The sequence below is a fragment of the Pinus tabuliformis genome, chromosome 2_2 (genome assembly GCF_031772625.1).
Source record: "Pinus tabuliformis cultivar Carrire ecotype Pingquan chromosome 2_2, CPIR1, whole genome shotgun sequence".
Classification (NCBI taxonomy): Eukaryota; Viridiplantae; Streptophyta; class Pinopsida; order Pinales; family Pinaceae; genus Pinus; species Pinus tabuliformis.
In genome coordinates, this window is record NC_142300.1 from 1,113,298,296 (window position 1) to 1,113,325,197 (window position 26,902).

General features: G+C 40.1%; 1 protein-coding gene across 6 annotated transcripts in view; it reads right to left on the reverse strand.

Annotated features, from left to right (window-relative positions):
* The window catches only part of LOC149197301 (tryptophan--tRNA ligase, chloroplastic/mitochondrial-like), a 381,325-nt gene that overhangs the window by 161,751 nt on the left and 192,672 nt on the right, over window positions 1–26,902 (reverse strand). For 4 of the 6 annotated variants that reach the window (XM_089405817.1, XM_089405815.1, XM_089405812.1 and 1 more), the window contains 4 exons: window positions 19,876–19,947; window positions 19,584–19,696; window positions 19,348–19,369; window positions 19,198–19,266 (listed from right to left, as the gene is read on the reverse strand). In XM_089405817.1, the coding sequence (XP_089261943.1) occupies window positions 19,198–19,266; window positions 19,348–19,369; window positions 19,584–19,696; window positions 19,876–19,947 (276 nt within the window). The remainder of the gene's footprint in view (window positions 1–19,197; window positions 19,267–19,347; window positions 19,370–19,583; window positions 19,697–19,875; window positions 19,948–26,902) is intronic. The other 2 variants (XM_089405816.1, XM_089405814.1) reach the window with 1 other exon arrangement.

The window sequence follows — 26,902 nt, forward strand, 5'->3', positions numbered from 1 at the left end:
GGCCAAAGGTCGGATCAAACAGGCTCTATGCAGTAGTTGATGTGAAAATTGTATCACTGCAGCAACTAATTTACTTTTCCTGCTTATTTCAACAAAATTTATTCATGAAATTACTTCAACAAACATTCAAATAAACACTGCTGCAGATATCACATTGTAATACAGAAACAAAAATATGCAGAGATTGACACAGTTATTTTGGACTAATGTCCCCGGAAAATCCCAATGTGGGAAAACTGGTGCAACAAGGGAGGATTTTATTATTCAGCAATTTTCTTGTACAACAAGGTGCCAAACTGGCTTACCCACTGATAGACAAACTTCCAGCACTTTCCTAAAACTGACCTCTGCTACAGCCTGAAACCCTCTGCATCAGCCTACTGAGGCTCTGCGCAGCCTCTCTGGGCTTCTATGTCACTCCTACAGCCTCTGCGTGGATGACGCAGGCCCTTCTGGCTCTGCGCAGTCTCTGCTGCCTTTGCGTGGCTTCCTCTAGCTCTGTGTCTGCCTCTTCTATGCTGATCTTCGGTCTCTTTGTTCCATACTTGCTGCCTCCTGACTGCTCTCCAGACCACTGGTTCAATTTCTCAGCAAACCCCGCTCCAAAAATTGAACTAACTGGTCTCCCTCAGTGTGTTCTCCAAGTGCCCCTCAAGCCTCCTCTTATACTTTTTCTGTTGACATCTCAACGGTCGAGATTAAGTCCCTAATCAATGGCTAAGATTAGATCTGGCTTGATCCATGTCTTTTGGACCATTCTAACATAGATTCATATTAATACACATTAATATTTTATTTTCCCTAAGTTTAGACTTAGGGACTCCATTAAAAATATTAATTATTTTAATATCTTCTGATCTGTTTAGAATCTGCCCAAACCCTTTCTGGGTATTGGAGATCTCATGTGCCCGAACCTCTGCATCGAATTTCATGGCTAGAGCACATCCGATGCTACCACAAATCAACACTCCCTCTTAGCGAGGATTGTGCTCTAGCAATACTCCTCACTGAGTATTACTCTGATCATCCGGCATCAGTACTTGTGTTGATGCTAGTCTTCCCTGCCCAACATCCTCTGCACTGTTGCATCCTGTACTACTGCCCATGGTTTTATGACTGCCACTGCTACATCTGTACGACATCTCCCTCTGCATCCGTGTTGCTGCTAGTCCTTTCTCCCAGCACTGCATCCGCACTGCACCTTCCTCCACATCTGTGATGTTGTTGGTCCTTTCTCCCAACATTGCATATGCACTGCAACTCCCTCTGCATCTGTGCTGTTGTTGGTCCTTTCTCCCAACACTGCATCTGCACCGCAACTCCCTCTTCATTCGTGTTGCTAACACACTACTTCTGAAAGGGGTTCTTTACCATCCCCATCTTTTCTTTGAAGTAGTCAAATTTTGACTTTCCAAGGGCCTTAGTGAGGATATTTGCCACTTGTTCCCCTGTAGGAGTGTAGCTCAACTATACAGCTCCACGTTGGACACAAGCTCTGACAAAGTGACACTGGATATCAATATGATTTGACCTATCATGAAATACTGGATTCTCAGAGAGTTTGATGCAACTTTGAATATCACACATTATCCTGGTCGTCTCCATATTTCTTCTGAATAGGTTTACCAACAATTTTCTAAGCCATATGGCCTCCCACGAAGCTGTGCTTGTTGCCATATATTCTGCCTCAAACGAGCTCAGAGCCACGGACTTTTGTTTCCTACTGCACCAGGAGGTTATTCTTGATCCAATGTTGAAACAGTACCCAGAGGTACTTTTCCGATCCACTGAACTTCTTGCCCAATCTGCATTAGTAAATCCACTCAACTTGATATCCTTCCCCTTGTTGTACAAGATCCCATAATCAATTGTTCCCTGTAAATACCTAAGAACGTGCTTGGCTGTTGCCGAGCGAGCCCTCTTTGATTCCACCATGAACTGACTGAGGGTGTTGACCGCGTAGCAAATATCTGGCCTGGTATTGACTAGATACATCAGGGACCCTATGAGCTGTCGGTATAGGGTGGGATCAACATCCTTGTCTTCTGATGCATCAATCTTCTTCCAGTTGGTGATCATTGGCGTAGCCATAGCTCTACAATCTCCCATCCCGAACCTTTTCAGAATTTTTGTAGCATACCTTCCTTGCCCAAGGAAGATTTCTCCTTTCTGCTGCCAAACTCCTAGAAAATAGTGCATTCGTCCCAGATCCTTCATATCGAACTCTGTGGCTAGATTCTTCTTTGTAGTCTTCAATGAGTCTAGATGATCTTGTCAAGAAGAGATCATCCACATATAATACTAAGATAAGTGGCTCGCTCTCTACGACTAGATAGTAGAGATTCAGATCTGCGTCACTCTTAACAAACCCCATCTTCTACAAGTAGCCATCTATTCAACCATACCATGATCTTAGTGCCTGCTTCAGCCCATACAAGGCTTTCTTCAGTCTGCATATATGAGACTTCTTCTCATGAGTTTCAAAGCCCTCTGGTTGTTCAATGTATACTTCTTCTATTACCCCGTTCAGAAATGTCGTCTTGACATCCATCTGATGGGTCTCCCATCCCATCGGGCTGCAAGAGATATCACAGTCCTAATAGATGTATACCTGGCTACTAGGGCGAAGGTTTCCTCATAGTCAATCCCTTCCTTTTGAGCATACCCCTTAGCCACAAACCTGGCCTTGTATTTTTCAATATTGTCGTCCGTAGCATATTTGATCTTGTAGATCCATCTTGAACCTACCACAGATCTATCTTGAGGCCTTGACACCACCTCCCAAACATCATTTACCATTATGGAGTTATACTCCTCCACCATCGCATCTAGCCAGACCTGATGTTGAGCTTCCTCCTTGAAGCTAGCAAGCTCTACATCCTGAGCTACTAACGCTTGATACATGTTTGGCTATTTTTGCTCCCTTTTACTGTTCCTTGGCTCTTCGATGAAGTTCTCTGCATCACGCAGAATCTGACGAAGTTCCCTGCTGGTTCTTCCTCTGCCAACAGGTGCTTTTGTTTGCTCCTCTTCCTCATCATGAGAATCTTCCTGATCTGATGAAGGATTCTTCACTTCGTTGGTTGAAGAGGCATGACCAACGGATCCTCTTTCGACTGCTCCTTGGAAGGCATTTCGCGAGATCTTCTGAAAGCTTTGTCCTCCATGAACTTTACATCTCGTCGTATTACTACCTTCCTGCTCCCTGGAAGATAGATCTTGTATGCCTTAGCGTTCTTGCTATATCCTGCCAGATACCCCTTTTCTGCAGTCAGATCCATCTTTTTCCTCTTTTCTTCGAGTATACGACAATATGCCAAACTCCCAAATATCCTGAAATGACTGACTTCAGGTGTCTTCCCAGTGAAGACTTTCTCTGGAGTAATCTTGCCCAATGCCCAATGAGGAGTCCTGTTCTGAATGTAGACAGTTGTGTTACATGCTTCTGCCCACAGGAATTTTGGCATATCATGATCATACAGCATGGCCCTAGCTGCTTCTACAATAGTCCTGTTTTTCCTTTCTGCCACCCCAATCTACTCCGGATTGTAGGGAGTTGTCCACTCTCTTCTGATGCCCTCCTTACCGCAAAAATTAGTGAAGTCCTTATCGACATATTCTCCACCATTATCTAAGAGCAAGACTCTTATTTTCTTACCTGTCAGATTCTCCACTAGAGCCTTGAACTCCTTGAATCGACAGAAAACCTCATCCTTGGTTTTCAAAAAATAGATTCAAGTTTTCCTCGAGTGGTCATCAATGAAAGTAAGGAAATACTCTGCATCGCTGAGAGCTTTGACGGAAATAGGTCCGCAAATATCTGAGTGTATCAATCCTAGTACACTCTTGGCCCTGTGGTTGCTCCTAGGAAATGCCACCTTGGCATACTTTCCTAGAGCACATCTCCTGCATACATCATCTCGTTCCGTACTCAGATCCAGAACTCCTGTTACAGTGCTCTTGAGAATTCTCAGAGCTCCATGGTGCAAGTGACCCATCCTTCTGTGCCATAGTTCGTTCAAGTCTTTGTCCCCATGACTGCCTATTAGTGCCATTGGAGATTCTAGTTGTAATCTATACAACCGATTCCTTTTGATCCCGATCTGCACTTTCTTTTTCCATCTCGAGTGTTTGACATAACCTTTTGCTTGATGAAGTAGATGTCATAGCCCTTGCCTTGTAGTTGTGACACCGAAAGTAAGTTCATCCCCAATCCTGACACATGCAGCACGTTTGCGGCATGAAACCGCTCTCCTGATTCTATCTGAAAAACTACGGTACCCTTTCCTACTGGAGTACACTTTGCCTTGTTCCCCATGGTGATCTGAAAGTTCATCTTCTCTTCTTGATATTCTAAGAAACACTCCCTGATTCCCGTCATATGCCACGAGGCTCCACCGTCTATATACCATACTTCTGATGATGTAGCACTAGTCATGCACACCACTTCTTCTTCCAACCTGGAAGCCAACATAGAGAAATCAAATCTCTCTCTCTTGTTCAATCTTCTGAAAATCTGCGTGAGTCCCCTGAGGTGGATGCCTTTGCATCGTGGCTCGACCCATAACTGATTTTCCCTTTTTGTCTCTGATTACTTCTTCTGATACCATGTGAAAATTCTATCACTGCAGCAACTAATTTACTTTTCCTACCTATTTCATGATAAGTTATTCATGAAATTACTTCAACAAACATTAAAATAAATACGGCTGCAGATATCACATCGTAATACAGAAACAAAAATATGCACACATTGACACAGTTATTTTTGGACTAATGTCCCCGGAAAAACGCAATGTGGGAGTGCAGCAAGGGAGGATTTTATTATTCAGCAATTTTCTTGTACAACACGGTGCCAAACTGGCTTACCCACAGATAAACAAACTTCCAGCACTTTCCTAAACCCAGCGTAGGCCCTACTGACCTCTACTACAACCTGAAACCCTCTACGTCAGCCTACTGAGGCTCTGTGTAGCCTCTATGGGCTTCTGCATCACTCCTGCAGCCTCTGCATGGATGACGCAGGCCCTTCTGGCTCTGCGCAGTCTCTGCTGCCTCTGCGTGGCTTCCTCTGGCTCTGTGTCTGCCTCTTCTGCGCTGATCTCCTGTCTCTCTGTTTCGTACTTGCTGCCTCCTGACTGCTCTCCAGACCACTGGTTCAATTTCTTAGCAAACCCCGCTCCAGAAATTGAATTGACTGGTCTCCCTCAGTGTGTTCTCCAAGTGCCCCTCAAGCCTCCTCTTATACTTTTTCTATTGACATCTCAACGGCCGAGATTAAGTCCCTAATCAACGGCTAAGATTAGATCTGGCTTGATCCATGTCTTTTGGACCATTCTAACACAGGTTCATATTAATACACATTAATATTTTATTTTCCCTAAGTTTAGACTTAGGGACTCCATTAAAAATATTAGTTATTTTAATATCTCTTGATCTGTTTAGAATCTGCCCAAACCCTTTCTGCGTATTGGAGATCTCATGTGCGCCAACCTCTCCACCAAATTTCGTGGCTAGAGCACATCCGATGCTACCCCAAATCAACAGTTATGAGGCCGGAGGATCGAACAACTCTGATATTGTTAGTTTTTGTAGCATTGGATGTGTTCTAGCCATATAATTTGGTGGAGAGGCTAGAATACATGTATTCTCCAAAACACAGAAATCGTTTCTGGAAATTCCACCTAGAGACTACTTGATTAAAATAATTAATCGTTTTTTAATGTTTCCTAAGTCTAAACTTAGGGAATATGATTAATTAAAGGGTATTAATCAAGTCATGGTGAGAATCTTCTAGAAAAAGACACAATGTTCCACCAAGACTCCGGTGCGGGGAGACGCACAGAGGGACGTGTGGGAGTACCCTTAAATTTTAGGGAAATTTCGAGGGTGCCCGGGGACGTCCGGGTATATAATTTTTAATTATATATAATTCAAGTTCATATTCATTGTTCAATAATGAAACCATAACTATTAAATAGACTAATAGTAACATGGATACCAATACATTGAAAATTGAAATTTCATCCACATGTAAAATTTAAAATCATAATCAAATTAAATAATGACATACATTGATCCATCCTCATCATTCATTTTGATACATACATCATTCATATGATATACTCATTATTCATATATATATATATATATATATAGATATAGAATTCAAGTTCATTCATTGTTCAATAATGAAACCATAACTTTTAAATAAACCAATAGTAATATGGATACCAATACATTGAAAATTGAAATTTGATCCACACGTAAAATTTAAAATCATAATCGAATTAAATAATGACATACATTGATCCATCCTCATCATTCATTTTGATATATACATCATTCATATGATATACTCATTATTCATCCATAACATGAGATTCAATAAAACAATGCAATAATGAAATATTCAAATACATTGATCCATATCATTCTAGAGTCTAAATTGAAAGCAAAACATACTAGTATATTACTATATACTATATACTAAATACTGAAGTTTTGAGGGGATACGCACAAAGGCACCCCTTTTGGGGAGTCTTGTCCCCCACACTAGGGAAACGCACCCCCGTGCGTCTCCCCAAGACTCCCCAAAAAGGGTGTGTGGGGAAATGCACCCCCAGTAGACTCTGTGTCCCGGGTGCATGGGATGCGAGGGGTGCCTGCATCTGACCCTGGGAGACATGTCCCCGTGGATCATTGAAAAGATATGGATCGAGTTCTTGTTAATCTTAGCCATCGATTATGTTTTAATCTTGGTCGTTGATGTCTCAACAAGAGATTATAAGAAGAAACTCGATGGGGCTTGGAGAACACACATCAGACACCAGCAGTTCGATTTCACTAGCAGATCGATTCTAGCCCTTTCAGCTGTGGTCTTTGTTACTTTTTGTTGTTTTGTTTTACTGTCACTTGCTACTAGCAGTAGTCAACAAACCTGGTTGGGGTGAGACTACCTGCATTTTTGTTAATGATGTACACTTTTTTAAAGAATGAATAGAAGACCGATTTAAAGAATTAAAAAAAAAATAAATAAAAATAAATAAAATATTTAAGACAGCTTCAAAATATACCAAGAATGTGCACAAACAGACTGCTTCAAAGCTCTCCAAAACTTTGTCAAAGTCTGCTGAAAAAGGAGGTTGCGTTTCGCTCTTATCTCAGGACGAAAGAGATCATAAAGAGGGGGGTCGTGGTCTATCTCTATCACAAGACTGAAGTCCACAAAGAGATGCCGAGTTCTAGTTTTCCACAGGTCAGAATACAGAGACCCAAGATTATTCAGGGCTGAGGTCTGTTCCTTGAAGGCAGAGGTCTGTTCCTTGAAGACCAAGGTATTTTCATTGAAAGCCGACATATGCTTCAATGATTTCCCAAATTCTACTCCAAATCTTGATCAAGAAATAAACTCCAATTACCTTTAACCAAAATAGAAATAATATTCAAGAATAGCTCCTTCAAACAGCTCCTAGGTTCATGAGATATGAACCTCTTCACTTCTCCTTTAGGTACGATTACTTCTTGTCTCCTGCTTGGTCAAGTTGGTGGTCGAATGACGAAGAGTTCTTATTTATGCTAGTCCAATCACCCAATTGAACCGACGTGTCTATTGGAGGGGAGCTGACTTGTTCAGGCAGGGTCGACTTGGACAGGGGGTGCAATATATGGTTTTCTTACTTAGAAAATTGATTTCTTCTCAATGAAGAGGAGTTAGGAGGCATACAAATACTGGTTGGAAAGGGCTTAAAGTCCTTTTTAAGCCTATGCAATTTTCTTCTTCAATTGGATAGCCTTTGACATCAATAATAATTAATTTCTCCAACATTTTTCACATTTTCTTGGCCACTAACTTGCTAATCAAACAGTCTTCATCTTGTTGATTTTTTAGTGTTTACTTGCATATTTACAAGTTAGAAAAACAAATACCAAGACTAGGGACACCCCCCTAAGGCAGCCATGCACCAAGCCAAATGAAGAGGCAGATTTCTTAGTGACACTTTGGGCAATTTTTCCTATATGATTGCTGACTTTTACTATTGATTTCTAAAGTTCATATTAGTTCACATGGTGTAAAAAGTAGTGCTAACAAATTGGTGCAATTACCAGGGACATTGAATTTTTGGCATTACTACGACATCAGTGATTTTTTTTTAAATTGTTATATTTTATTTTATTCACTGAGGGACTCCATTATAGGCAGTTCAAATATAAAATCCGCATGATTTAAGCATACTCAAGGCATAGTTCCAGCCCTAAGTGAACCCAAGTATCTTTTCAGGAACATGATTAGATTTCTACCAAGCAGTTCACCTAGATTGGTAAGTGTAACATATTCTTTGGTGAGTTCACTACATTCCACTTGTAATTTTTCCTGACTCTCTAAAGTGTATCTTCAACCTTTTTTTTCTTTAGCTTCATGTGTATTTTAATTCAAGGTTAATATTATTGTCACGGTTCTGCTTATTTTCATCTTTATCTTTTAAATGGAAACAACTAGAAATACATAGGGGTTTACCCTTACAGTTTATAATCCATTAGATTTCACTCGAATTCCTTACCAAGCTCATGATTTTCCTCAATTAATTATCAGAAATATTTGATGAAGTTTATAAGAAATAATGCAGTCACAGTGGATGGTCACCTTGATGTGCTTTTGAAATTTGTGGATGATATTGACATAGAATATGAGGATGTAGTGGTAAATTGGAAGGGACAAGTTGCCCAATCCAAGTTTTTTGATCCACCAAGTAGAACACCTCAAGAAGTGAAGAAGGAAGCTGCCAACACTAAGGTACCAACATATTTTATTGATTTATTGCAAGGAGAACCATAAACTTGTTGGGACATCAAACTACCTTGCACGGAAGAAGAGAATAGATTTGATTCTCACAGAAAATGAAGTTTTTTATTATGTCATGGGCTCCATCACAAAGCCTCCTCAAGAACAATCTCAAGCATTATCAAAATATATGAAAGGAGAAGTAAGGGCTCAAAGAATCCTCATTGAATCTATCAAGGATTCTCTCATTCCTTTTATAGCAAAATTGAAGTCATCAAAAGAGATCTATGACAAATTGGTAGAGTTGTACTCTATAAGTACAGTTGGGGAAATAATATCCTTAAGAACCGAATTATACAAAATGAAAGTATCAAAGGAAGAAGGGGTAGCTTCATATCTCATGAAGGTATCTCAAACTAGAGATCAACTACAAGAACTAGGGGAAACAATCTCAGATCCAGAGATGACCACTTGTGTACTCAACGCACCACCAAATGAATGGGGCAACTTTGTATCAAGCATCTATGCAAAGAAGGAAGCTACACCATTAAGTGATCTATGGGCATTATGTGATATTGAAGAAACTAGATTAAAAGAAGAGAGTGGCGTTGAATATAATGGGCAATCTCAAGTATTTGCAACTATGTCAAGGAAGAAAGGAAGATTTGGAAAATTTGAGCCTCGAAAGAAATTTCAAAAGAAAGTTGACATGTCTAAGATTCAGTGTTATGAATGTAATGAATATGGGCACTACAAGAGGAATTGTCCTAAACTCAAGAAGGGCAACAAGAAAAGGAAAGAAAATAGTGAAGTCCATGTAACAGAAGAAGTATAAGAACCGGAAGAAAAGAAATCAAAGAAGGAAGAAATTAAAGGCCTCTACTATTAAAGGTCTCTCACATTTAAGTTCATTTTCAGTCATGATAGAAAACATTACAGTTATGGGAGGACGCATTGTAGCAGTGATTGAGATGACATCATTATTAGAAGCATAAAAGGATAGCAGAAGTAGCAGTTTGCATAGTTCAAGCAAGTCATCTAGCAAGATAGCAAGATAAGAGTTCATCACACCTCATCATCATTAGAAAGAAGCATGTGCGGAAAAGGATCATCAAGATCATAGAATCTTTGTTGAAAAAGTTTACCTCTACTTGGAAGAAGCAAGTGCTACATAGATAGTCTACATTCCACCTAGTGTGGGATCCACAGTTTAGAAAAATAAAGGTATGATGCCAGAAAATGCAGCATGGTAATTTGATTAAAGTATTTTCCATCTTCAAACAAGGGAAAGGAAGTTGCTAAAGGAAGTCTAAATGAAAACATGAAGGAAGAGGTGTGCATATATTTGGTAACCTTTAATAGATAGATAAAGTCATGCCATAACTTAAGTTGCATATAGAATAGTTAGAATGCTTTATCTCATAAGCATGATTGAAGAAGAAAGAACTCTTCCATATGAAGAATACATGAAAGCATAACTTTGGCATACTACATGAAGGCATAATGGAATCAACATACTATATGACCTCCTGAAGAATATGAGGAGATGGGCCATAATTTTTCTAATAAGAAGGAACCATGTAAAGAGATGCTGAAAAAAGCAGTATGTGAAGAAGTTGAAAGAAGAGTTCATAAAAATACAACTACATGGATATGGATAATCAACATTTGATGTTGAAAAGCGATTGACTCTGATCAGTATAGTGAACAAGGAGAACCTTGGTAATAGATGTCTTGGAGATATATTCGTATGATATACAAAGGATGTTGATGTTGCAGAAGAAGATGTTATGACGAAGGTCCATCATAAAAAGGTAATTTTGGTTTGATGTTCACTTTTGTTTTGGAAAGAATAACATCTGGGTGGATTGAAACGGGGCTACCGGAAGAAGGTTGTAGAAATTCACCTACAACAAATACACATAAATTTGGATGGATGATTTTGAGAGGAACCTGACTTGGAAGAGGTAGCAGTGTGAAGTATAGCCAGATGATGACAAAGAAGGTCACTTTCCAATGAAAAGAAGGATACTTAACTAACATTAATTGGTTCAACTCTATGTTTCGTTGAGGAAAAGTGATAAGAAATATGGCTGAAGCCCTACGAAGAAGTTATGAAAGAAGATGACTCCATGATGTAGAAGTTGAAGTTCATTCATGACATGATGATGCAAAAAGACGAGCCCTACAAGCAGTTGATAGTACCATGATCTCCACAAAACAATAGATAGTTGTTGTTGGAAACAAGTCCCTAGTTAAGAGGGAGCTTGGGCATATTCCTTTCATGTAAAGGAATGAGTAGATCCTCCCTAGTTGAGAGGGAGAGATAGTGTTAATTTTAGATAACAATGGTATGTTCTATGCTTAAGAGCAATTTACTTCAATTTTTCTTATTAGCCCAATATCAATTTCCAGATTAGCAATCACATTAACATGACAGTAAATGCAGATAGAACATAAATAAAAAGTAGAAGACAAACCAAGACAAGAGGACACAATATTTTGTGCATGCCAGGGACAAATCCCAATGTGGGGAAACCCTTTGATCAATTCTTCTTATTATTCTTCAAAAGTTCAGCAGAGAGAGAGAGTACAATATACAAAATTTACTTGCCCAAATACAGCCAAATCTGTCTAGTCAAACTACAGTCAACAGGATGCCCTAACTAGAAAGTCAATGTTGGTAAAATCAACAGAATTACTCCTCCAAATCAGCTCGGTCAAACCCAATCAAATCAGTCTCCAACAGTAGTCCAAATCAGCCCAAAATAGTCCTGAAGAAATCAGTCAAACTTGGTCAATGCACAGTCAAACCTGCAGTCAACGTTGGTCAAACATCCCATAAAACCTCAAAATCTGTGCCAAGAAATATGGCCTGCCCAAACAAAATTTCTCCCAAGAAAAACGCAATCAAACAAGGTCAATTGTTGCCCAGTCAACGCTGGTCAAACTTACTGCAACTTGGTCAATGCAGAAAACAGAAAAGTACAATCAGCGCTTCGCACGTGTGGAGGAGAAGAAGGTTGTCCTGAAGTTGTACGACCCAATCAGATGAAGAGAGAAAGATATGTGTGAGATGATTGATGTCCAAATGAGGTAGATGCTCCTTCTATTTATATGCAACGTTGAGGGTGAAGAGACATGTCTTTTGGGCTTATGAGCCTACATTAGATCTCTGGCCGCCCTTGACAATTTGTCCATAGAAGAAATTAATTCATAATTCCATTTATACTTGTCACAATGAGATGATCTTTAGATCATTCCTACACCTCTCGGAAAGAGGAATCCAACAAAATATCGTCTCCATCATATGATTTGTCCATAGTGGATTTTGGCCCTAATTGCCAATTTTAACAAATAGACACATCATTCTCGTCTTCGCATCATGAAGAAAAGAATGGAGGATTGGGTAAGCATGTGAGATTGATACTTCTTGAGATAAGAAATAGTCTCGAAAACCAATGCTCTTTGAGGATGAGGTAGGGCATCCAATAGGCAAGAGTAGTTGAAGATGAGATTCCTTAAGGATGTGTAAATCCAAGAAGGGAATGGTCCTAAAAGGACATACCTTGTGAACATCTGGATGGAGTGTGTGCCTTGAGAGACAATAATGAAGGTGTCTATAAATCATTGTCTCCCCAGCATTGTGTTCTAATCTAGTGGAGAGATAGAGTTGTTAGTCAAGGCCTTGCTATATGCCAATGTTAGTTGATATGATGAGATGCACTGATATAAGCTGAAAAGATAGCTTATGAGATGGCTTACCAATCCAACTCTTCTTATGAGAATTCTCCAGTATGAGAATGGCCATGTACCATCAATGTATTATGAATGCCTCCCTAGTTAAGAGGGAGTGTTGAAATGTGTAACTAGGCTCGGTCTTCAAATATCTCATGTACTCTTAGTTTTATGTAGTTAATGTAAAAGAGAAAAAAAATTATTATTGTTATTTTATAACATTTGTTTCATGCTCAAAGTCAATTTGTTTTAGGTCGAAGAACCCATTGTGTGCTTCTAGGGTATGTCATAAAGTCAAGAAGTCAAAAGATTCATTATGTAATAGACACTATTGGGCATCTTGTATCAAGTCAAAAAAATTTCTTTTGAGTCAAAATGTGTCGAAGTATCCCTCCAAGACCAAGTCATTTTGCAGAGAAGAATTCGGCCTCAAAAAGGGAAATCCGTCCTCCTTAGAAAGCCTATATATAAGAAGCATTCGACCTCATTTGAATGAGACAATTCAAGGAAGTTCAATCACAAGAAGAAAGAAGTCAAAAGGCAAGCACAGGTCAAGGAAAAGCTAGAAGACAAGTAAAGTTGAAATCTGAAGTTTTTGTGTCTATTTCTCTCACATGTACGAAGAAGAAGCTAGGGTTTCTGCAACTACAAGGACGAAATTTATGATCTCTCAAGAAGGATTGAAATCTAAAGTAAGGAATTTTTTTGAAGGTCTACTAACCTAGAAGGAAGAAGCATCTCAAGCGAAGAAAAAGAGGAGACTATATGAAGCCCTAATTTACCACACATGCGAAGTTGCAGTAGTTATTGGGGTCAAAATTGCAGTAGTTACTGGGATCGAAGTTGCAGTAGTTTCTGAAAGGTTGAAGTTGCAGCGATTGTTGGAGGGACGAAATTTGTTGCTTGAAGTTGTTGAAGTCAGTGGATATTCTGCCCTATCTATTTAAAGTGCATAGCCAGATCTGCTCATTCAACTTGTCCTGACGATGAACCACACTGGTTGGTTCGAAACGCGTCGACAAAAATTTCTCCATGTGATTTTCGCCGAAGATTTCTTCAAAAAAAGTTTGACTTGTTTTGACTTTAAGAAGGGAAGCTCATCAGGAAGGAAGGATTGACTTGGTCTTGGAGGGATCACAGTCTTGAGTCTAAAGGGTCTTGGAATTCGTCATTTGAAGTTTCTATAAGAAGAGAAGAATTTCTTGTGGGTTTTCTTCTCTAGGAGAGGTTTTGGCCCTAACTAGCAACCTACATCTTGTGTCCATTTGTTCTATTGATCTTCATGTTTTGGTAGTTGTTTGATGATAAGAACACCATAATAATCAAGACAAGAAGAAGCAAATTATAAGTACATCAAGTTAAAGTAAAAGAACATCACAAGCAGTTATCAAGTTAAGAGAAATCACCACTACTTTAGCTGCCATAGATTTCTCAACAATTTTGAGATTTCCGCGTCATTGATTTTTGTCTTTTAGTACAACAAAAAGGGTCTTTTATTTCCATTATTTTCCTTTACATTAGCAACTATTCAGTGCTACTTAGTCATACGCCAAAAAAAAAAAAATCCCCTTCACATCAGCACAATGTCATGTGTCTGGCATAATAAAATCCTTTTATAAGGTTGTTTCGTCTTCCTTTCCAGTCATTTAGGTCAATAACATTGTTGTTCGTTATGTGTTAAGGGTCAAATTTTGAGTCCTATCACATTTGTTCACCCAACCTTTCTTTAGCTTACGCTTAGGTCAAGCTTGGATGAGGGGCATTCATTACTAATCATTTAGTATTGGGTCTAATAGATGGGTAGTGTTGAAGAGACAATAGGATGAGTCTTTAGTCATTCTTTGTCTTGTCTCTTCAATATGCATGGAGTCATTATTTTAAGTAAATCACCCCCCTCATCCATCACTAGTGACATGGTGCAATATTATTCACACATCTTGATCATCACTTCATGCCAAGGGAAAGGAATCATCAGTGCCTTTCTTTTCAACACATTTCCCATCATCGGCATCAACACCTTATCTAGGGGGTAGCCTAGAAGTTGAGCACCTCAGTGATCGTTAGACTCATTAGTGATCACTCTACATCTAACAAGGTTAATTGTCATTGCAACTTGATTGGATGATCTTGTTAGTTGTTCCACTCTAGTACATCTTTCATAGCTGGAAATTTGTGCTCATACCTTAGTGCCTATCAACCTGATTGGTGGGTTCCTTCATGCCTAGCAAGTGCTTTCCTCATTAGCATCTGACCAGGTAACTATCTCCTATGTGGTGACTTTAGCACATCATCCATTGGGAGCAGTGTACATTTTATGTTGTTGCGGGTTGCACTTTTAGATGAGCATATGTATGGATGAGACCCTCTTTCAGTCGTTTAGTCAATCCTCCATACATGTTGACTCCATTTCCCAATGGATAGGCACATGGGATTGAGATCATTCTTCACATTATATTCTTCAACATACAGGAAACTATTTAGCATTACAGGACCGATGTTTATAGGGTGTCATTCATACAGATTTGTAGAGATCATTGGGTTCTCGACATCCCATAGGGATATAACACCCCTTGCGTCGTCATTTTTAACCACTAAATTTTTCCCTTGCAATGATCCAAGTGGATGTTGGTGGCCACCCACCTATTCCACTTGGACCCCCACCACTGTCTCTTTCAGTTTTTCAGTTTCCTTAATTGTAGCACAGTTTACTATTTTTGGCAATTTTTCAGGTCCTGAACTTCCGAAGCCGTTTTGAGGCCCTAAACGACGTTTTTTGGGAAAACCTGGACCAACATCGGTCGAAGACCGATGATGGCCACTCGAAAGTTGTAGTCCTCGGATAGATCTTTCTAACGAGGTATTGTGCACGTCAAACGGAGATCGTATGCCAAAGTTACGACCCCGGGAAGTTGATGTACCAATTTACCCAAACGGGGCCCATAGTTTTGGCACTTTATCTCCTAGGGTTAGGTTTTTGGATATTTAGAGTTTTCCATTGTTTCTCAATAGTAAATAAGCCTTCGAGCCTCATTGTAACACAGTTCAGAGGCATGTAGCTGCCACATCTCTTCTCAGAGATAAGCTACCATTGCCCAAGCTAGTCTTATTCCCATTATGTTTGTAAGCATATTTCTGTATTTGATATTAATGAAATGAAGTGTTATTTCTACTGCATCTCTGTATTTATGGTTATATTTGTAATTTGTTGCATACCTGTTTAAGTTCGGATTAGTGGTATAGGGCGGTCTTCTCTTTCTCTGTTTTTCTTTGTATGTCCCCAACGAGGTTGGGATATAAGGAGTTAGGGCTCGAACTAGTCGAACCTTTGCAAGACCAGCCTCGCAAATCCCGACGGCCTCCCATGGCAGAAGAGAAGAAAGACGAGGGGCCAGGAGATCCTTTCAAATTCTTGCTCGAAGAAGCCCTCGAGCAACAGAGGAACGCGATGATGGACAACTTTGCCCAGATCCTTCAGCGGCTAATCAAGGGCGACGCATCTCCTTCCAGCAGCTACTGTGGAAGCACCACACCCTTTAAGGTACAAGTTAAATTTGACATCCCCGTATTTAAGGGTCAGATAAATGCGAACGCCGTAAATAAAAGGTTAAATCTGCTAGAAGGATATTTTTTTGTTCATGATTTTTCCAACCAGGAAAAGATCACTTTTGCACTTCTCAAAGCCGTCCCCCATGTCAAGAACTGGTGGGAAACCTACTGTGAGAAGAAGAACGAAAGTACACCCTCACTATTTTCGCCCGCACCCACTTGGAATTTGTTCCGGGATGCCATCAAGGAGCAGTACTACCCTGTCGAGAGCTATGAGGATAAATACATAAAGTGGACCATGCTATGGTAGGGAAGGGACCAAGACATGTCGGAGTTTACAAATGTTTTTCATACCCTTCGCAGGAAATTGGGTATCATGGATTCTGAGAAACATTTGAAACTCAAGTACCGTGGCTGCCTACATAGGTACATCCAGGATGAGATGGAGTTCCTAGATATCTCCTCGCTTGACACTGGTGTACTGAAACGCTGTCACGATTGAGCTGAAGTTTGAACAGAAAAAGTGAGACTTTGGATCTGCGAATCTGAAGCAAGGGAATGGCACCCCAAAACCGCAAAGAAAAGGGCAAAGCCAAGGCAGAGTGGCCCAGGATAACCCGTCGAAGCCGTAAGAAAAGAACAACACCACGAAGACAAAGAAGGACACGGGAAAGTGGTGTGAGTTCCATAAGAGCTCCACTCACAACACAACTGAGTGTCGGGCCAAGCAGTCACTGGTGGCCGAGCTGAAGGCTTCCGAGTCAGACACATGTTCCGACCTGAATCAGAACCCAACAAGGGGAATGACAAAGGGAAGCTTATCATTGACGCGGAGCCCAATGCCACTGTGGTCACCACCAAGATCCAGAAGATTGAGCCTGAAGATCCAAAGGAGGGGGAACGCCTATTCCACTCACAGATGTGGGTGAAGAGTTCTCCGCTGCAGTTCATTGTCGACAGCGGGAGCCAAAAGAACCTCATTTCAGCAGAGGTCGTGAAGCGGTTGGGCCTACCGACTACAGCACATCCGCAGTCGTACACCATCAGGTGGCTTCACCAAGGACGAGATCTTCGCGTCAACCAGCAGTGTCACCTTCCCTACAGCATCAAGCCCTTCATAGATGAGGTACTGTGTGATGTTGCTCCTCTTGAAGTTTGTGATGTATTATTAGGACAACCATACTTGTGGAAGCGGCATGTTGTATATGAGTCTAGACCTCGCTTTGTTATTATTTCTTTGGGTAGTAAGTTATACAGGATACCGGAGGTAGCCCCGCCTACCACCATCTCTTTGATCTCTGCTAAGCAATGCAGTAAGATCATCTCCCAGATTGGGAAATTTGTTTTCTTTCTGATTCGCTCTCAAAGTAAGGGGAAGATCGTAGCCAAATCCATGGTCCCCGGGAATGGTTCCTCCACGCAGCAGAAGCAAGTGGATACAGTCGTGGAAGAATAAGCAATGCAGTAAGATCATCTCCCAGTTTGGGAAATTTGTTTTCTTTCTGATTCGCTCTCAAAGTAAGGGGAAGATCGTAGCCACATCCATGGCCCCCGGGAAGGGTTCCTCCACACAGCAGAAGCAAGTGGATACAGTCGTGGAAGAATACAAGGACATCTTCTCCTCACCCACAGGGGTACCCTTGCAGTGTTAGGTCAAGCATTCGATCGATCTGGCTCCCGGAGCACCTCTACCCAACGGCCCGATATATCATCGTTCCATTCTAGAAAATGAAGAGATCAAGCGGAAAATCTAGGAGTTGCTGCAAAAAGGGCACATCCGACCAAGTTCCTTGCCTTGTGGGAGCCCGATTGTACTTGTACAGAAGGATGGGACATAGAGGAACTACATTGATTATTGGGCACTAAACAAAATCATTGTCAGGAACATGTATCCAATCCCAGGGATTGATGAGCTTCTAGACCAACTCAAGGGAGGCAAGTACTTCAGCAAGATCGATCTGAAGTCTGGCTATCACCAGGTTCCAATAGAGTCCACAGATGTATGGAAGACCGCCTTCAAATCCAAGGAAGACCTTTTTGAATGGTTGGTTATGCCCTTCGGATTGACAAATGCCCCTGCTACTTTTATGAGGCTAATGGATGACATCTTGCAGCCCTTCTACTTTTATACACACAGTGAAATATAAATAATGAGAACAATGAGAATTTATGTGTGCCAGAATAAGAGTAAACGTTAGAATCATAGAATATATCTCCCTGAAAATTTTCCACTGCATTTGACATTTTTGGTATGAATCTTAAGGTTGCCCAATGTTCGTATAAAATAGCTGAATTCATATCTACTTCAAAAGAAGATTGATCCTGCTAGTGAGATCCACCTTCTGTGAAAATTTAAAGTCAAAAAAGTAATGGAGTTCAACATGCTTCATAAGGTTAAATAAAATCATCATCTAGAGACGGAATTTAATCCTACTATAGAAGTTATCAATGACGCGGCAATTAAATCAACTGTCAGTACTCAATTATGATAACCTTCAAAAATAATATTTGGGAGCATCATTTTGATGGTACAGTTTGCAGTAGAAATCTTCAGTGTATCATCATCGGATAAACTGCAAGTTGTTGAATCAATATTCCTGTTTTCAAATGTTGAAATAATTGCTTGGGTTTCTATTTGGCCGTTACTTGAATTTGAATTAATCATTTGTCTGCAGACTGAAGCTCAAAACGATTTGGCTGTTAGAAATCTGAATCTAATATGTTACTCGTTCTTTATGTTTAGGTGTTTGTGTGTGCGTGTGCCATTTCCCCATATCCGGATCCTAACTTTTCAAAAGACCTGGCAGATTGGTATCCAGATCCATATCTGTTTTGATACAACATAGGAAATAAGTGGCAAGCTGAAAGCACTTGTATAACTAAGCTGAGAGTTTGAAGATTACAGACATGTAGAAAAGTTAGAAAAAATAAATATAACCTTTATTTGAATCAAAACAGAGTTCAATACATCCATCAATCAGAAATGGTTATTGCAAAACAATCAAACTCGAAAGAAATGGCTCCAAAGATTCAACCACATATATTTGAATTGACAAGATACATTGTCACATTTAATTCATCAACTATTCCAATTTCCCAGATGCTTTACTCAACTCCAAATTGTGCCCTACCTTTGACAGCCCATCTGTAAGAGACATAACACGAGCTCCTTCTGGTGAAATGAGTGCTTCAGGAATCTGCTTGAGTAGAAAAATTAAATCAGTTAATATACATATTCTGTCAACTAAGAAGCATCATAGAATGTAAGACTTGAAGCTCACCTTAAAGAGTTTTCCTCCATGTCTGTCAACAAAACAAAGCTAACATTAGGATGGTTTCATCCATGCATGCTTTCATGACATTAAATACATCCAGCATTGGCTTCCTTGATGTTAAATGCAGTAATGCTAAAAATCTTCTGCGTACTTGGGATTTTAAATACAGTAATGCAACATATCCATAAAGGAAATAAAGGAATTTCCAGCATGGCTATAAAGGAAATATTTCAAGAACCCACCCTCCAAGTTTTTTCCATTTCCTACCCCCAAACAGAAAATTCACCCGCTCTGCTAATTCACGTGTCAACTCTAGATGCTGCTTTTGATCATCGCCCACTGGCACTAAATCACACTGCAAAGCATCCAACTATCTCATCAAAGAAATTCAAGTTCTTGATTGTTCATACCAAAATGAAAAAGAATCCACTACTAACCCAGAATAGTCATTGCTGGCAGCTGGATGCAACATACCAAAGAATTTTGTCACAATATTTACAGACAATAGAAACCAAAGAAGACTGTTAACTGCACCTGATATAGAAGGATGTCCGAAGCCATAAGAACAGGATAAGTCAGCAACCCTGTCCCCACATTCTCATCCCCCTGTAATACAAAAAGTAATACTCAGAAGTGTAATAAAAAAAATAATACATAGAAGTAACTAAGTTAGCTGACACTGACACATGGCTACTCTGCAGGGGACAGAGGAACAAGCATATATATATATATATATAGATACATAGATATATATTAACAAAACAGTAGAAGAATACTAAAATTAAGAAATAAAATATAGACAGAGACGTAAAAGTTTTGAACATTTTTTAAATAGAAATACATCAAACGCACAAGAATACACGGTACACCATAGATCACATATATAGAACCATGAACCATAATTTTCACATTCAGTGCTGCATAGATAAGATGATCGATGCTGGCAATGGCAAATACAAAACAAATGTAGAAGAATCTCATAGTTTATCCTCCTAGATCTCATAATCAAAATCATTAGTAGAATCATCACCCACTTAATAAGATATTATTTAATTACTCATGATCGTAATTTCTTTTCTCTGGTGGTAACGATTCCTTCTGGTTCTAAAAAACATTCCCTTGATCATCTAATGTAGGGAGTGCCGTCTGTGCTGCTTGCTGCATACCTAGTGCCTTCTTGAGGCAAGATATATGGTGGATTTTACCAGGAAGGCTCAAGTTGTACGCTACTTGGCTAGTATTTTTGTTAATCTGATACAGTTCATAGAATTTTGGTGTCAATTTGTTTTTTCCTTGCTACTTCAGGGATAATTGTTTGGAAGGTTGAAGCTTAACAAATACCCATTATCCAACCTCAAATTTTCTTTCTATTATGCATTGGTCAGTTTGTTGTTTCATACGATTTCTTTCAATAATTAGATTTTCTTTAAGTGCCTGAAAGACCTTTTGGGTTACTTTTAATTGAACTTTCACTACAGGAAATTTTGTTTCATTAATGGTGAATTCCTTCCATTTAGGGGGCTCATAACTGTAAAGAGCTTGAAATGGAGCCATTTTGGTTGAAATGTGATAAGTAGAGTTGTACCACAATTCAACGAGGTGTAACTATTCAAGCCACTTATTCTATTTGTTTGTTACATAACAACGAAGGTAAGCCTCTAAACATTTATTGACAATTTTCATTTGACCATCTATTGAGGATGATAAGCGGAACCCATGTTGAGGTATGTTCCATTCTGTTTGAAAAATTCCATCCAGAAATTCCCTTTAAATTTGGCGTCTCTATCGCTAACAATGACTTTAAAAATCCATGTAATTTGTAGACATTTTTGAAAAATACTGCAGCGATTTGTTTTGTGGAGGTTGATCTCTTTACTCCCATGAAGTGTGCATACTTGGTGAGTCTATCGAGTACTATGAGAATTTTGTCTTTTCCATCCTATTGCGTCAAAATCTAACAGCCATTGTTAGAGGGATCACAAGACAAGAGCCAACCCAAGGGACAACACTATGGGGTGGAGGCCCACTATCACCACAGCTCACTCCCTCTTGCTCTTTAGTGGACTCCCACCACAAGGGAGTCTTCCCTGTACAGGTCACCTAATACATACTCAAAGTCTATGGCTTAGAGGCTAACTCACCAAATTTGCTCCTCCCCCCACGTGTCATGAATCCATCGTGTTGGACATGATTCGCAGGTGACACGTGTTAAATTCGAACTTGATGTGTGTCCAAGTTTCAGGCTTTGTGCCCACAAAGAATCGCGATTTTCGGATATGTGTCCGCCATAAGGTGACCCGCGGGCTTGATAAAACAAAAAATTGGGTTGCATTTGTCCATTTGCATTAGTTGTTAGGGTGCCATGGGGTTGTGAGAGCGACCAGCAAAAGACATAGGTGTGTTTTGTAGGCGATTCAAGCTACAATTAAGTGGATTTCCCTTCCATTTTTTTCTAGTTTTGCTACAGCAATTTGTCTGTCCATTTTGTTTACATTGTTTCTTTATTTTTATAGCAGTCATGGTTCAATCAAGGGCAGTAGGGAAGGGACAAAACAAGGGGAGGAATGTCCCTATTGCACCCATTTTTTCAACATTCCAAGGAAGCAAGATCCATAAGCTTGAAGGAAATTTTTCAAAGTTCAGAATCATCAGTCAGCAATTCTTATGTCATTGTAAATCCATTATGCAAGTTTGTAATGTAAATGATGCTAGTAAGACCATGTCTTATGTAACAATTTGGGTAAGTCTATTTTTTTGGCAACGAATTTCATCCTAGAAGGTTTTTTATGTCACTAATTCGTATGTGTTTCTAAACACGAATGATCGGCAAAGTTTTTCCCTCCAACCTCACCCCAAAGCTAGGGTTGAATATATTGTCGAAGTCTTAGGTGCATCCTAGTGTTTTAGTCGAGTCTTTTGTAAAAGTGATTTAGGAATAATTTAAGCTAACTGGCTAAATTATTTTATTACAGATCACTTGGTCTACTAGATCATATTGTGTCGCAGAATTGGGTGTGTATTTTGAAGCTCTATAACGAATGGGTATCCCCCTTTGAGAGTTGAATTTGTAAAATCTTATGTAAAAAATATTTCAGTGCATGGTCCCTCATACTTAAACAGCATGGCTAAAATATTTGAGAATAGAAAAATAATTGATCCCCTCATATTGCAATTAATTCATTTTTCTGGCAAAATTAAAATTAAATCTTAAGCCAAAAAATTAATTAATTTGAGTCAAAAATTAAAATGTTAGACAAATTAAATTCTCCAAGTGGAAAAATCTGTGGGTCTAAAAGAAAATTAATTTTTTGAAATCCCTTACGAAGGGAATATTGGATATTTCAAGAAAAATTGGACCCTTGAACCTTGGTGGTTAAGTCAAAGTCAAATTTTGAGCAAATTAGCTCAAAATATTTATTTTTGAGCTAATAAAAAATGGTTTTAATGAGAAATTCGAAAATTCCTCAAAAATAAGTATTTTCGATGGCAGAGATTAAAAGATCATTAAAGAGTTATCACGGTTGAGATTATTTTGACGAGGATCAAGCCAACTAGCCGTTATTTTCCACTTGGAGGAATTTCTCTATAAATAGAAGGCATTTTACTTCTATGTTGATCTTGATCTTGACTTCTGATCTTATGTACCTTTGTAAAAGCTGGTGTAAAGTCATTGTTCTGTTGGGAACGTTTTGATCATCATAATAAAATACTTTGGGGTGCAGTTCATGGTGTCTTTGTCTCACTGATTTGTGGTATGTGCATTCCTATATTGTGCTTCAAATATTAATTAAATCGTTATTTCATTTGTAGATGATAGGAACATTTTATTGGTAAGTTTTGGGTTTATCTTAGGTGATATGATTCATTGTATCTTCTAATGGATTCTTCTTGAGAAAATATATAGAGTTTGCATGTTCTCTGACCCTTGGGCTCCAAGTTTACGAACTGTGGGCACAAGCTGACCATGTTTGGATTCTGAATATTTTATGTGATTTTCTAACTTCGTTAAAGTTGTGGTTTAACATTTATCTTTCGAAATGCATCTAGCCATTATCAAGGTCTATAAAATTTCTATCCTTCAAAAAAAATTCTAAGCATTGTACACTTGTATATTTTGTAGATAGATTTTGTATAATAATTTTGTAAATAAATTTTTATTTTCTAACCTTCGTTTTGCAACTCTAGTCGTTCAGCCTTTCAAGCCTCAGTGTGGCCCTTCTTTTCCTCATAGCCTTAGTCGTCAACTCTTTCTCTCCTTGTTGTGGGTGTTTTTGGGCCTTTCTAGGCTTGGTCGTGAACCTCTAAGGCCTCGGCCTCCTTCCAGGAGCTGGACGACAACCCTTAAGGGCTTGCCATGGGCTAATTAGGGCCTCTAAGGCCTGGTCGCATGCCTATTCAGGGCCTTCATCCCCTCTGTTGTCCTTTCCCTGCCTCCTTATCCCTCCATCCAACCCCTCCTTGCCCTCACGGCCCTCCCTCGGTCCTCCTCTCCTCTCATCTCCCTCTCCTCCCTAGGCCGCAACCCCCTTTGGCTTGCAGCAACCTCTTGTGAGCCCTCATCTCTAGGTCGCAACCCTCTTAGGGCTGGTAGAGGCCTTGCCTCCCCTAGCCGCAGGCCTAACTACGCCTTGCAACCCTCCTCTACCTCAACGCTAGCCCTCTAAGGCCCAATGTTGCCCCTCCTTAGCCTTCATATTTCCTCTTTTCCCCTCATTTTTATCTTTGTCTGAAGATTTGATTTTCTGATCATTGGTGAGTTTTGCAAAGTTGGTGAAAAGTTGTGTTTGCAGGTGTTGAAGAAAATTTGGCCAAGTAGGCAAGTTTCTTCTAGGTCTAGAGACCAAGGGTTTGACCTTTAAACCCTATTTTCTCTCACTATTTGCTATAACTCTCTGAATACATTCATAACAATTGTAAAAATTAAATTTGAATGCCCTCAAATCATTTAAAATTTACCTAGAGTTCACTAGCTAATTGTTGCATAAATTGTGTAGCTTTTAATTGACTAGTTCTTATTGATGTATTGAAGACTTTCATGACATAATCGAATTTGATCTTAATAGTGACATAAGTAAATTTTCATGGTTTACATTTTCATTTGAAGTGTTCTTAAGGAAGTAGGTGATTTTGAAATGTTTAATGCATTTGGCATAAGAAAAACCTCATTGGTAGCTCATTATTTTCATGATTATCTCACTACTCTTATTTTTGATTTGGGGTAGCATCAGATGTGCTCTAGCCACAAAAATTGGTGGAGAGACTAAGGCACATGAGATCTCCAATACCCAAAAAGGGTTTGGGCAGATTCTAAACAGTTTGGGAGATATTAAAATAATTAATATTTTTAATGAAGTCCCTAAGTCTAAACTTAGGGAAAATAAAATATTAATGTGAATTAATATAAAATTGTGTTAGAATGGTCCAAAAGTCATGGATCAAGCCAGATCTAATTTTAGTCGTTGATTAGGGACTTAATCTCGATTGTTGATTTGTCAACGAGAAAAGTATAAGAGGAGGCTTGAGGGTCACTTGGAGAACACACCAAGAGATTAAGATTTCGACTTTCTGGGGTTGGGTTTGCTAAGAAAGTTGAGAGAGTTATCAGAGTTGCAGTTGAGGAGCAGTGAATACAAAAGCAGAGAGGCAGAGATAGCACCGGGAGGATCAACGCAGTAGCCGAAGAGAGAGACGTTAAACCAGCCAAGGTTTCATGCAGAGCCAGCCAAGGCTCACACAGAGGCAACCAGGAGCTACGCAATGCCTCAGAGGGTTAGCGTGGATGACACAAAGGGCCGGAGGACTGACGCAATGCCTCCAGAGGTTGACGCAGGCCAAGCCAGAGTGACGTTGGGCTAACATTGGGCCAAAGAGAGGCTAGCGCAGTCCCTAGAGGCTGATGTTGGGGTTTCGTGGGGCAGATTGGAGCTGTGGAGCTGCTGGAGTGTTTATCCGGGGTTTCAACCGGAATATCTGCTTCCGAGTAGAGAGGTACTAGTGCCGAGATTTTTCTTTGTTGGGTGAGCCGGATTTGGCACCCATATTGTATTCTGAAACTGTTTAATAAATCAAACCCTCAGATAGTTGCACCGGTTTTCCCGCATTGGGTTTTTCCAGGGACATTAGTCCAAAAACAACAGTGTCACTTGTGTGTTTGTTTTTGTTTCCTTTAGTTGATGATCTGTAATGTGTTGAGCATGCACTTATATTTATTTCCAGTATTTACATGGTAAATAACTTGTTAATTAACAGAACAACTAGGTAGGAATAAATCAGTAAAGTACATGAAGGGTTTCTAATGAGTAGACTTAGAAACTTCAACATGGTATCAAAGCGTGGTTGCAGATCACAAGAGAACTGAGGACATCAGCCGAGCAGAGCAGCAGCAGCAGAAAACAGTTGTCCCGAGTCACAGAAGTTGTTCATAGCAGAGTAGCAACAAGGAAGGGGTAACGCAATGCCTGCGTCATCAAGATTGAGCCAAGAAGAGGCAGCGCAAAGGCTGAGGGAGGCAAAGACAGGCTCACGCAAAGCCACGTAGAGGCCAGGAGGGCTGATGCAGTTGGCTGAGGAAGCTGATTTGCCGGTGTCGGGATTGCGCAGAGCCTAGGAGCTCTAACCTTCAGTTTGCTGGGGTTTAGGAGGCTGTGGGTAAGTTGCAGAGTAGAGCTGGTGGGGTACTGTAGTCAGAACAGTACCTAACAGGGCAAGGCCAAGGAGGAGGGAGTTGCTACAGAGGATTTCTAGCCGAGAAATCTGGATCAGTGGTGCAGCTACACCAGCAATCGTACTAGGGGCATCTCAGCATTGGTAGGAGGGTTTCCAGGGGGGAAATCGAGACTCAGAGGGGGTCACACCGACAACTTCCAGGAGGGCAGTAGAAGAGCAGTGAGATGGCAGTGAACGGGGTAAGAGACCAGGACAGACTGGACGGAGCCTCAAACTTCGTAGTCTGGAAGGCCAAAATCCTATCCGTTCTAGATAGGAATCATGTCAAGCACTTCGCCTTGAGGACAATAGCTATCCTAGTTGACCCAGCTGATAACGACAAGTACGAGGAGGCAATGGCAAGGGCCAAGAGCATCATTCTTGACGGGGTCAAGGACCATGTAGTACCACATATTGTCGAAAAGGAAACGACAAATGAGATGTGGGAGGCCCTAAAGAAATTGTATCAACATACTTTTGTGTAGAGAAGAATGTTACTAGAAAATCACTTGCAGTCATACCAAATGCAGAAGGGAGAACAGATCGACCCCTTCCTCGGTCGATTGAAGGAGATCCGAGATCAGTTGACTTCCATAGGGGCCACTTCAGATCAAGAATTGATGGTGAGAACAGCCCTGAACGCAGTCTCAGAACACTGGGAAGTGTTTGTCGAGAGCATATTGGGCAGGGCGACCCTTCCAGATTGGGAGGAAATGTGGGCTGCTCTTCTCCAAGAAGAGATCAGAAGGCTGAGCAAGGCGGGAAGCAACGAGAAGGGGATCAGAATCAAGAAGGAGGAGGAGGTGTATGCTGCCCTAGCATCTAAGGGAAAGCAAGAGAAACGAAAGAAGAAGGA